Source organism: Cyanistes caeruleus, chromosome 3 (assembly GCF_971803275.1).
Source record: "Cyanistes caeruleus chromosome 3, bCyaCae1.hap1.1, whole genome shotgun sequence".
In the NCBI taxonomy this organism is placed as follows: domain Eukaryota; kingdom Metazoa; phylum Chordata; class Aves; order Passeriformes; family Paridae; genus Cyanistes; species Cyanistes caeruleus.
This window is the reverse complement of record NC_141703.1, coordinates 31,172,602-31,185,628: the sequence shown is the minus strand read 5'-3', so window position 1 is coordinate 31,185,628 and position 13,027 is coordinate 31,172,602. Positions and strand designations below refer to the sequence as shown.

Genomic DNA, 13,027 nt, shown 5'->3' with positions numbered 1-13,027 from the left:
TTCACTGGTTATGTTTTTCAATGTTCTAGCACCTCTTACCTCGTTCAAAATTGCCCAAACAGCTGAATTTTGTATCACTGAAAGCCGGAATGATGAAATAGGATTTAGGCTGGGGTCAACTGTTCCTTCAGCTACACCATTTTCAAACTTCCCTGCAAAAGTACATACTCAATTAAGTCCAACAAACAAGTACAAAATCCAGAAAATGTACCTGCGGTATCACAATAAACTGTGACAGAATCAGAGTATCATTCCCAAAATAAAAGGCAGTGAGCGATTTTGACATCAGATCCAGTTTTTGCAGCAGCAAACAATATGGGGCACACCAATCTGAACAGGATTACACATAATGACAGCTTTGAAACTATCTAAAGGCATTAACACCTTGAACTCGGTGAAGATTTTGACACAGGTATTCATTTAATATCATAGAAATTATATGCTTTTAGCTTATGTGTTTTCAAATAGGATTAAGGACAAGGAATATCATTCATGCTTAACATATTCTTATTTAAAACATCTTCAGTTATATTAGGACAAGTAAGAATTAAATTTAAAAGCCCAGTTAGACTTTACAGTTAAACCATATAGACAACTGTAATTTATTATGACAAAAAAATGTGCTTCCATTTAACAGAATTTCCCAAACTGTGTCCAGCAACTCATTAAAACTGTGTAAAATTTCTCTTCCTTGACAACACGTATCCAAGTACCTTCCTCAATAGCTACTTGGATGTTGAAATGCCAATCTCATCCTGTGATGAGAAAGCTGATTGTTTATAGGGTGGGTTCAAATCCAGGCCAAGCACACAACTCACACCAAAGCACTTGTGCAGTCACAGGACAGAGGAGGTGATCTTATAAAACCTGGAAATGCCTTTATTATAATCTAGGTGATTCAAACTGGCAGAAAAGTTGGATGTAGCTGCACTACAAGTAAGAGTCACAAGAGATCTCTGTTTAGCACATCAGTCTCTGAAAAGAACTAGTGCACACAATATTAAGTAAAGCCTACAGAGTCACGTACCCAAATTTGAATGGTAAAAATTCTGGTTTAGGTTTGTTTTGGTTTTAATAAAGATGTCTTTAAGAGTTGCAATAGTAAAAAGACACTTTTTTTTTCTACTGTTACATACCTATCCTGAAGTAACCATCCTCTAAGCGTTTGTCTTTGGTTTCTTTGCTTAATACCAGTTCTTCACTCTAGAACAACAAAGCATAAATGAGATAATTTATTTTGACATATGACTGTGCCAGAGAAAGACAAATGTGTTTGCATTCTTCTTATATACTCAGCATCCATTTTTTCCAAATAATTAAGAATGAGCCTGGAATATAGTTACTTACAGCCTTAGACAAGGCAACACAAAAAAACCCTAAACAAAACAAACAAACAAAAAAAACCACACCCAAAAAAAAAAAACCCCCACAAAAACCACGAAAGAGCAGCAGTGTCCCAGGAGTGAACAATACTTGGCTTTGAAGGAGAGAAATCTCCTCTAAGTGCCCCATGAAACTCACATGGTAATTGCCGCGTGAACAGAATTCTTAGCACATACAGTAGGAGACAAGGAAAGACAGGACCTGCCTCCTTTTTCTGTGGCTTAACAAGAGCTTTCTTTCTTGGACAAATGAAAACCTACAGCTTGCTTTTTGACCTAAGACTTTGGGTGAGATGGAAAGCCATCAGACCAGCAAGGGAAGCACCTCAACTATCACTGCCTCACTGTAGGGATGGAGATCAGTAAGTGTTTTTTAATAAGCACCAAAAAAAAAAAAAAAGGTTGAAAAACAGCTCAAAAATTAAAACCATGATCCAATACTGAAAGACCCACTCTAAGAATTTCTCAGGAATTAATTAAAAATGCTTGGTAAAATGGAGATTAAATTTATTAGGGTTTTTTTTTTTTTTTTTAAATTCCTGTTTTGAACTAAGGCTGCTGAAAAAGTGGTGGGAATGTTTTTGGTTATTTATCTGGGGGGAAGGTGTTTTGGTTTTCTTTGTCATTGTTGTTTGGGGCAGGTTTTTGTTGCAGGTTGCCTTGAGGGCTCTTTTAGTGTGCTGCTTGAATCCCAGACAGATCCAGTCTGGGGGTACTCTGGTATCTAAGGGTTGTTTTTTGTTTTTCTGAATTCTACTTAAGGAAGATCAGGGTTAAAATATTTGAATGAGTTTCTAGCTCTACTGAAGTGCAGGGTGGAGAAACAGGGCCCTCAGGAGCTGCTGTCCTCAGCTGATAATATTTTACTGACAATATTTTCTGCTGACACCAGTGGCTTAGGAACAGGCCAGATGCAAAATTTCCTGTTTACCTTTTACACAAATTGCATCAATAGCAATAGAACCTCTGCAGCATTACTTCCTTAAGGGCTGCTCTGGTGGGGGACATTCCACAGCTGAGTAAAGCCATAAAGGAGATGCCTGATGCACATTTTTGCTCGTTATCTTGTACATTCTTGTATCTTGGGCTTAGATGAAGTGAGGGCTGCTGATGTTTTTGTGGCTGAATGTATTTCTACAGGTCTTGAGAAAAAAGCCCCTTGGATTTTATGACACAATATCCCACGTCATGTTGTATAATTAGAATCAAACTAGCAATTTTGCTTTTTAAGGATGGGAATAGTAAGAATTTCCTATTTTTGCCTGCTCCAAGGAAGGCAGACTGGGAAAATGGAGATGTGAACTCCTCCACACTTACTTACTTAAAAAAAAACCTACAAAAAATAAACCCCATTCAACATATGGCAATTTCAGCGTATTTTTCAAGATTCCTTTACCAGGTATGTGGGGGAAGATAGAGATACTTTGCCATTTTAATACTAAATAAAATAAACTCGTCTGAAGTAATATCTTAATCCTCTCAGTCTTTTGTTATATAAATAGTTAGCTGTAATATCTAGTTGAAGGAAAAGAACCAATGCCATCTGACTTCAAACAATATACTTTAGATAGTGTAGCACTCTCCTGTTATAAAACTGGCTCATTTATGGGGAAAAAAAATCAGAAACTGGGAGAAAGGTACACATTCTGTTTAAGAATCTATATATTTTGGTATCTAGTGGGTTTGGATGTGTGTCAATCCCTCAACTAAGACTTTTTTATGAAGTCAAATAGCAGATTGACTTACATCTCCCAAAATACACAGGAGAGGGCAGACTGTTTATTTTTTTGTTTTAAATAGCAGCAATGAACTGGAAGAAAATGACCTTGCTCACCTCAAAATTACCAACAGCACTTGTAGCAACTGCACCCTGAATGAACATCTGAATAGTTACAATAGTCTTCTCTGAACATATTCAATGAAAAGAAGGAAAAGTATGAGAACATCAGAACATCAAGTTCATACAGTTAAAAGAAGCATTTATGTCTCCTCACCCTGTTAAAAAAGTCAAAGAGACTTTTCCTTTATCCTGTAAAGGAGAAGACACAAATAAAAAAATTCATACCTGAAAAGGCAAAACTTCTACAGTTGTGTTTAGAAGTATGTCTCCAGGATGCTCTGGATTGCCACTGTGAAACAAGTACCTATAAATGAAAAGGAAAAAAAAAAGACAGTCTTCGTACATCAGTCTGAATCAGCTGTGTTACTGTCTTACATGTTAACTGTCACTTATGGATGTTACAAGGATAAACATATTTTTTATACTGGGCCTACATCAGCTGGGGCTAAGATGGTTTCACATGTTACTGTAATTGGAAGGGGTCAAGTTTTGCAGTTGCTACAGAGTAGTTTGGCAATATTTTACAGAGGAAGGGAGTCTGCATCATCTGCTCTTGCCAGATTGCATTACCCAAAGCTGTAGTCATTACTGCCTGGCACACACTGGTATCACCTCCAGAAGCAGGAGCCCTGCCTTCCTTCAGCCTCTCCCCTGCACACGTCACCCTCTCCCTGTGCCCACAGGATGAACTCTACAGATCCATTCTTAAACAGTTCTGGGAACTTAGCCAAGTCAATATTTTGCCAGGTGAGTGTTCCCCAAGTTCCATCTCTCCACCATGGTTCATTGCAAAATCTCATTGATCACTGTGCCAGGAATTCCCAACCTACATCCACACCCTTTATGTTACCTGAATTCAAACTTCTGTTCCAAGGACAGATTTATTTAAGAAAAAAAATCCCCCCACTCCAAAAAAGCCCCAAAAAACAAAACAAAACAAACAAACAAAAAAATAAAAAGAAAATACAACAAAAAACAAACAAACAAAAGAAAAACCCAAACAAAAAACTATAAAAGCCTGTTTTTGACATGTATACACACATAAAAAGGACTTTTTAAAACCTGTACAAAGTTCCCATTACTCTCACTCAGTTGTGTAATTATTTTTTTTTTTAAATTTGACAGAGTAAGTATGTTGGAAACATTATCTAAACCATCCTTATCAGTATCAATCAGTGAAGTGTTCAAATTCTAGCTGCCTACTCTGAACAGCTTTTAAAGTACTGCATGTGTGTAGATTATGTTACAAAAGAGACAGTTTAATTCCTAGTTCTTTATAAATAACAGGAACTTCATGTTATTCTGAATATGCATTATGTAAACCAGTAATAATATTTTTTTACCACTAGGTGGAATCAATGCTTGAAAATTGTTCACTACTTGCCATTTTTTTCTAGTGGACCAGAGTAAATTCAGATTACTGTCATAAACTACTTAGATCCTACACCTACTCAGATGCCACTTTTAGGAAGACAATTTTACTTTTATTATGTTTAAATGAATATGTAAAAATCTATCAACACATTTCAAACCTTTCTTCAATTGGAACTTAGATGGTACTTACTGTTAATTTCTCTTTAACATTAAATATGTCACCAGCCAGAGACAAAATTAGTTCAGAAATTATCACTTGATTAAAATTAAAAACATTAGCTCAGTTTGCAATTATATTAAGATGCAGTTAGAAATGTAAATTCCAGCTTGTCTTTATCCAATATATCTGAAGCCAGTTTGAATACCTGCCATTAATTCATACTCCATAGCTACAAGACAAGTAGAAAATAGTGTTCTGACCCTGACTCAGAAATGTCTGTGACCCCCAAATGATAGAAGTATTTTAGGAAAAGCACACACACATAGAACATTTATCAAGACTCAGAAAAGGAGCAACACCTCACATTGTGACACAAGAAAGCCACGCTCATTCCTATTGCACTGGTTTCAGCAGAACTGCACAATTGTACTGGAAAACAGAACTGGACTAAATAAACCTCACTACTGTGTTTCAAGAAAAATAATTCCCACACCGTACTTTAATGTAAAAGTTAGTCAATTCCAAAGTATAAAAGCTACCTAAAACATCCACAGTTCTTCCTAAACAAATCTAGTGACTTTTTCTAGACATTAAGGACATTCAAAAAATCCCAATGAATTAGTTTTTCCTAGGAAAATGCCTTCATTGTACATCTCAATAGTAAGCAAAACAAAACTCTCAGGAAAGTTGACCAGAAAACTAAAAGTACATTCTGCTGTCTTTTGACCTAATAGATCTAATTAGACATTCCTTAGTCTGTCAGATAGCCTAAGCAGTACTGGCCATTTTTTCTCTTGAAAACATTGAAAATTCTAAGGAGACTAGATTTAAAATGGAAGTAATCAAACACTCGCTGTCTAAGGTATTCCCATCAAATGCTCCACCCAAACCAGACATGCTGCTTTTCCTTTGCACTTAGTTCTGAGAAGACACACCTAAAAATCCACAAAGAAACTCCCTGTGATCTGGGATCACTGTGTTCTCAATGAACAGTAATTGGCTTTGGAGCTTTGGATGGGTTTTTTGGGGGAAGCAGTAGCAGTGAGGGCTTTGTCTGTTTGTGACAGGTTGTCATTTATTTATTTGGGTTTGTTTGCTTGATTTTAAAAACAATCCTGCATGCACACAAGCACAGCCAACCATTTCTCCTACTGAGCTATCAGCTTTGAGACTGAGATGCACCTTCCTCCCTTCAGCAGTTGTCACTGCATTAGAGCAATGAACTCCCGAGTTGGCACAGTGCCAGAACAATTTACAGCAGTAATTAATCAACCCCAAATTTCATGTAATCAAACCTGCTATTTTAGTATATTTTCCATAACTATCTGTTAATCCATATGCACACACAAATGTAACACATGCACATGTCACATTTTAAATTATGTTTAGAAAGGAAGGGATATTTTTATATCTGAGCCTTGCTTCAACACTTGACAGATAACACCTACTTAGACATTAAAAGTTATACAGATTGAAAACAGAAGCCTAAATACACATACACAGTCAATCTGTATCTATGATAAATATTTTGTTTAGAACTAAAATTTACCAATTAGAAAGTTTTATTTGAAACAAAATTTAATTTACATACAAACAGATATTCTACAGCTCCTAAAATAAGTGTTATTAGCTATTCTTCTGTAAACATGCTTTTCTGACTGGGGAGATTTTCCAATAGAGATTCTTTGGAAATGGACTGAGAGAGTAAAACTAATTTCAAAACAAAGGTCTGTTAAACATCCCATTCAAAAATCCTTGAAATGGCTTTTAAGGAACCTGTCTTTACCGCCCCAAACCTTTTGCATTCCATATATGCCAAGACCTTTTTACAAACTTGCTGTTATTCTAGGTATTTAATTGGATGAGAGACTATTATGGGTTTCTTCCTCCCAGGTGGAGAGAAGACTCTTACGTCCCCTAACTAATGAACTGATTTATTCATCTGATATTTCTTAAGTAAAACAGATTATTTCTGAAAACCACAGAGACATTTGCAGGACATTTAGGGTCCTCATTAAATCACTAATGTAGAGTAAACCAGCTAATAGCCATAGGATTACAAAGTTGCTTCCTTTTATTTAATTCCTGCACCAGTAGTAAGATGTCTGGCCCAGTGGTTTTTTCCATCAAGAAAAACAAGAGAAACACTGGTTTATAACTGGACTGAATGACCTTAAATGTCTTTTAAAACCTAAAAGATTCTATTATTCTATGGTTTTCAGACTATGATAGGCATTTCTCAATACAGATACAGAAGGATCTGGGACTAGCTTTGCTTTCAATTGCTAAATTATTTTGACACCTGTTGTGGGATTTACACACGACAGGCCATGCAAACAGTAAAAACATGCACTTTTTTTCCCCAATTACTTAACATTTTTCATAGGGTAGAATCACTAAGATTTCCATGTCTACCTGCTGCTTAAACCTAACACCTTCTGAACCATTCCTTCAAATAAAAATTCTAAAAGCAATGGATCTCTAAATGTAGTAATCCCAACCAAACACAAATTCACCTAAAGTTAAAAAAGCCAAACCCTACTATTGTCTTATGGAATATTACTTCACTACTTTCTTACTTACAAAATACAAACATGAACACAGTTTCAACCTTTTTGATCAAAGTCATCAGAGAAAAGTAACTCTAACTTAAAATTGCTAAGTATAATACTAATGTATCTGAATCTAAGAGAACCTTTTCTGCTGGCAGTGTCTTTTTAAAGAGTCATGGGTCAAATTACCAGCTACTCTAGATATTCAAACACAGAGACAAAAACCTCCTCTCTACCAGAAATGATTAAATGTATGAACTCACATATGTTCTGCTCATGACCTCCATGTGGTATGAGAGTAAGAGGAGGCAAAGTGTTAATATTTCATGTAGCATTGAAAAATACACAAAATTTCAAGACCACTGAAGGTTTAAAAACAAACAAACACACCAATAGCAATCATCAAACTAAATGGAGCAAAGTCAAAGCTGCAAAGAAAACTTCTGTTTTCATACACAGTGACTTCAGTATTTACCCAGGCTGAGGGGTTGAGTAGTTGCCATGGAGCTAGATGCACATATAAAGTCAAGACAAATAGAGGGAAAAAAAATCCCAGCCAATAAGCTGAAACAAATATTCATACACATCCTAACACACAAAGGGAGGGGAAGGCATAAGTGTGATTATCATTTCTGACAAAAGATACTATTAGTCTGCCAATGCAGTTAATATTAGGGTACTTTAAAAGCCCACACTAAGGTTCAGAACCCCTCCAATACTGAGCACCCAGAAAGACTCTCATATTTTGTAACATCCCCCAGAAGATGGATAATTAATATTACTAATCTGAACTGGTGACTTTCATATTCTTTTAATAGCTAAATTTTTTCATCACCTGTGCTTTCAAAAAGAAAAGCCCAAAACAACCATGCACACCTCTACCCACCCCCTATCTTGCTTGTAAAGGGATGTATATCTCTTCTTTGTCACATCCAAGGATGTTTAGGCTTAAAACCTGAATTCTCTCTATTACCCAATTTAGTTTCTTCTAGGTGTTAAAAAATATTTTATATTTTATATTTAAATAAAGTGCCAATTATTTTTTCTTCTATAGAAAGTGTTCTAATCACATGTTCTAGTTAAAATAGAACTGAATACACAACAATTTTATTAGTAAATTATGGCAGTTTTATAAAAGGAAACAGTATACAAAAATACTTTAAACAGCACAATTCACATTCACTATCAATATATCTGGGTTTTGTTTTGAAGGAAACAAGTTATCTCACCTGATACTAAACCTGATTCTAAGAATGTAAGAATGCAGGCCTTTGTGCTCTGTAAACATCAGGAATCAAATCCTTTCTTTCACATATTCTCCTTACATCTCCTTTTAGCAATCTGATGTATTTTAGTATATCTCATTTTCAGAAAAGGAAAATAGGTAGGAAGGCAGAGAGGAAATGTTTCCTTCCATGTTTGAACAAATTATCCATAGCAACATGCAGCCTTAGAGTTTTTAATTCTGCACAACATGAATTTCTGTAAAAGCAATATTCAGTCAGCAATTTTTTTGGCTCTACAGATGCCATCATCCACTGCAAGTCATTATTCAACAATTCTTTCCAGCATTTTTGATCACTGGATGCAAATGTGGTAAAAGAAAACTAATCTACCTCCTTTGTGTCACTTTCTCAGAATCCTAATTAGGAAGTGTTATTCTACTGTCACTGGAAACCAGTATTAACCATACACTATTTCCTCCTGCAAAACACAAACAGAAGATGAATAATTTCCTTCTCTCAAGCTCAACGTATTCTCCTATTCTTCATGCCTCTTACTAAGTAATTTGAAAAAAATTGCTTATACCTCAAAAAAAAGTGTAATTCCTCTAGTCTATATATATGCATCTGCCAAGTATTCACAAAAGGTAAGCAATGTAGTGGAAGCTTTTTTTAATACATATATATTATATATTTTGTTATATATATATAACATCTTTTTGTTTTAATTCCAAATTCAGAAAAACCTCCCCACAAACAAACAAAGAAGAAATCCCCTGGCCTCCCCAAACAACACAATACAAAAAATACCCCCACCCTATTACCTTCTACGTGAAGTTCCTGGCAAGATTTCACTTCCTCTTACAAAATGAGCCCATTTACATGTCTTTATATAAATTGGGCTGCATGATTGAGAGCTGCAAGGGTTGAATTCCTCATTTTCACAGAAGTGTTGACCCAGTGCACCTAAAGGAGTGAACTTTCTCATGTTTGTCAATGGACCACAAAGCAGCTTGATTGAAGAGGTGACGGAAGGATTTTGGGGAGTGGTCTGATGGTTTTATCCATCACATGCCTAAGAAATTAATTCTCTCATACCATTTCGAAACTCAATCTGAATATTTTAGTAAGATTACCTGAACCATTTCCTAACCCTCTTCACTTGTGCAATATGTGTAGAAGGTTATTTGGCTGTGTAAGAAAATCTCATTCTCTGGTCTACTCCTCTACTGCTTCCCAGACTGGACCATGACATCCACTGTCTAAAGCTGCACTGTCACATCAACTGTAATTAAAAAATCTGGCATTAAATTCATTTTAAATTTTTCATTTTGGAGGTGGTTTGGGTTTTTTTTCTATTTCATGGATAGGGTTTTTTGTTTGTTTGCGTTTTTTGCTGAGGGTGATTGATTGTTCTTTTACAAGGTTATTTCTGCTGAATTTTTAATCAAGTGAGATGTAGAAAGACTTTATTTGGGTTTTGAGTTTAGTATGTGTGTATGTATATATGTGGGTGTATGCACATAAACATTTTTTACCCCCCTAGCTTGGATGGGGAAACACAGAAAACTCCCTTTAGTTTCCTTATACACAAGCATTTGCCACCATTTGAGATTGCAATTGGGTATGTGACCTCATCACAGGCTGGAAAGATGCAATTATGACATTTCAGAGACTCCAGTCCTTCTGGAAATCACGTGAAGTATTTCAGAGTATCTCAAGTGGCATTAGACATCTAACATTTTGGCAAGAGCATTAAGCCTCCAATATTTCTGACTAAGAACTATAAATCCAGGAACACTGCCAAGTACACAAATCTTGGATATTAGTACCATTAAGGAAGAAGCAGCATGTCCTTGGCTTAGGCAGCTCTTTTCTTCTGTCTCTGATCCATACTCTGAGGTTTTTTTCCCTTTTCATATGAAGTCCTTGCCTCATTATTATGGGCAGAATTCCATGCCCAGAGCAAACCGCATCAGTGCCCGGAGCCTGCCTGCCAAATCCCTGCTGTCAGTGCATCCATTTGAGGATGTTCTACTCATTAGTACAGAAGCTTATGCAAACAGAGAAACCAAAGTCCTCAAATTCTATTTTATGTACACTAAAAGTACTATCCCACCTGAAATGTACTAACAAACACCAAAACATTTAAAATAATACACTCAGAGATTTTCAAATATTTCCTATCAACTGACGTGACCATTACAAGCTTCACAAAATGGTGTTGCACTTTATTAGCATACATCTTCAGAATCAGAATTAAAGATTACTATGCACTTTAATAGTTCTTGAGCTAAAACTGCCCATAAAAAGGCTTCATGTACTGGGCTGCAGGAGAGGCTCTACCCTGATCAGTGATTATGAACTATGAACAGCTTCTATACCAGGCAAGTCACTGCTGTACTCATCTAAAACGAAAACAATTTTGCAGGTCCTTGGTTTTGAGTGGTTACTACTGCAAAAGCAAATGGTGAGGAAGTTCCATTTCCAGTTTTGGAAAGCTGTTAAGAAGGTTTTTTTTCTGTTGTAATGCATTTGATCTTGTATCTCTCTAGCCACAGGAGGACTTGCATCCCATAGGATGGATAATTAATTATATTTGGTTACATACAAGACTGACTGCTATGATATTTTTTTGCATACTTTTTTGTACTTCAAAAAAAAAAGTTTATTTTATTTTTCACTGCTAGAGAACCTGTTTTAAAAGCTGCCTTTATTTTCCTTTACAAAATATCACACACCCATCTGTCACTTTTTATGTAGGTATTTTTCAGCACTGTCACAATAATTTCAAAACAGACAAAATAATGTATATGTTTAGTTACCAGGAGTCCAACAAGATACTATTCACACTCAATACTTTGATTTTCTAGCTTGAATAGTCAAATATATATTCTCTTGCATGACTATTAATTCTGTGTTGTGAGAAGATGCCACAGGAAATATAAGTGAGGTTAATATAATGTGTTCCCTGCGATTCCAATGTCCAGAATACAGAAAATTAGACGAATCATCTCAAATGCTGCACATCCAGTACCTATGCCAATATTTCTAGCAGAGCACAAGCTAGAAAATGTAATCTACAAGGTGGTTTGTCAAAGATTCCACTTTAAAACTGAAATTCCAGTCAGCAAGTTGTACCTTATAAAATCACTTTATTAATAGTCAATGTCACATTAGGATGACTACTCAGTAACTTGCTAAAAGGAGAGGCCAACCAGCTACAGGGCAACTGTAGAGTTCAAAGCAGTGAAGGGAGGGAAATGGGAAGGGAAAAAACCAACACTACAAGTAAAAACACATTGCCCCTCTCCTAAAAAAAGTACACCGCTAATCCTTCTGAAAATATTCAAAGTAATACTATGAAGCAGTATTGCAGGAGAGTCTGGAGCACATGTGCTATGAGGAACAGCTGAGGGAGCAGGGGGTGGTTAACCTGGAGAAAAGGAGGCTCAAATTCCCTCCAAAATGCCTGAAAGGATGTTGGAGCCAGGTAAGGGTGAGTCTCTTCTACCATGTCTCAGTGGAAAAGACAAGAGGAAATGGCCTTAAGTAGCATCAGGAGAGATTCAGATTAGATACTAAAAATATTTTCTTCACTGAAAGAGCAGTCAGGCATTGGAATAATGTCCAAGGAGGTGATGGAGCCACCATCTCTACAAGTTTCCAAGAGGCAACTATATGTGGCACTTAGGGACAGGGGTGCTGAGTTGATGGTTGGACTTGATGACCTTGAAGGTCTCTTCCAACCTTGATGATTCTGTGAAGCAGTTACATACATGAAATAATGAGACTCATATTTTAAAAATATAAAGCAAATTTATATATGTATACTAATGATGTTGAGGTGAGTTTTGGTTTCTGGTGTTTCTTTTTTTTCCACAATATAAAACACATACATGTCTCTTCCTGCAGCTTTTTTCTTCTAAAGTAAGGGTCAGCATTTGAAATCTATTTATCCTGAAGCAAACCTGAAGCCCTTTCCAAAATATCCATTCTAAATTCTGTTGCAGAACAGCCATAAGTTATGCACTTCCAAGGGCTTTTTCAAAGTAATTAGTGCATGTGTTCTTTGAAAACAACATCTGATTTGTGTCCATCACACCTATAGGGGGGACTCTGAAACTTAGTTAAAAAAGAAACACTTGTGATGATGATGGAAACCAACATCACTTTAATGCTGCAATGGAATGTCTTTCTCAGATGTGTTTTGACTGGTTCATAAAGAAACTCTTAAATATAACTGTCTATTTTAATAATTAAATGTGTGGTTGGAACAGCAATGTACATACCAAAACAGCAAAGTGGATTTCAGTAATTATGTAAAAACCTGAGGGAACAAAAACTCAGTACTTTTTATCTTTACAATGTAAGCTGTTTTGAGCATCTAGAGACCAGTCCGTCCCTTTATTCAAAACCAATAAATAAAGCAACCAACCAACCAACCAAATCCAAACATACCTTCAACACTGTTATGCAATTTGTTTTTATGAGGA

General features: G+C 36.0%; 1 protein-coding gene across 4 annotated transcripts in view; it reads right to left on the bottom strand.

Moving 5' to 3' along the window:
* MGAT4A (alpha-1,3-mannosyl-glycoprotein 4-beta-N-acetylglucosaminyltransferase A) overlaps positions 1–13,027 on the bottom strand; it is a 77,667-nt gene that overhangs the window by 5,799 nt on the left and 58,841 nt on the right. For all 4 annotated transcript variants that reach the window (XM_086880546.1, XM_086880547.1, XM_086880548.1 and 1 more), the window contains 3 exons: positions 3,448–3,526; positions 1,137–1,203; positions 40–152 (listed from right to left, as the gene is read on the bottom strand). In XM_086880546.1, coding sequence (XP_086736672.1) covers positions 40–152; positions 1,137–1,203; positions 3,448–3,526 — 259 coding nt within the window. The remainder of the gene's footprint in view (positions 1–39; positions 153–1,136; positions 1,204–3,447; positions 3,527–13,027) is intronic.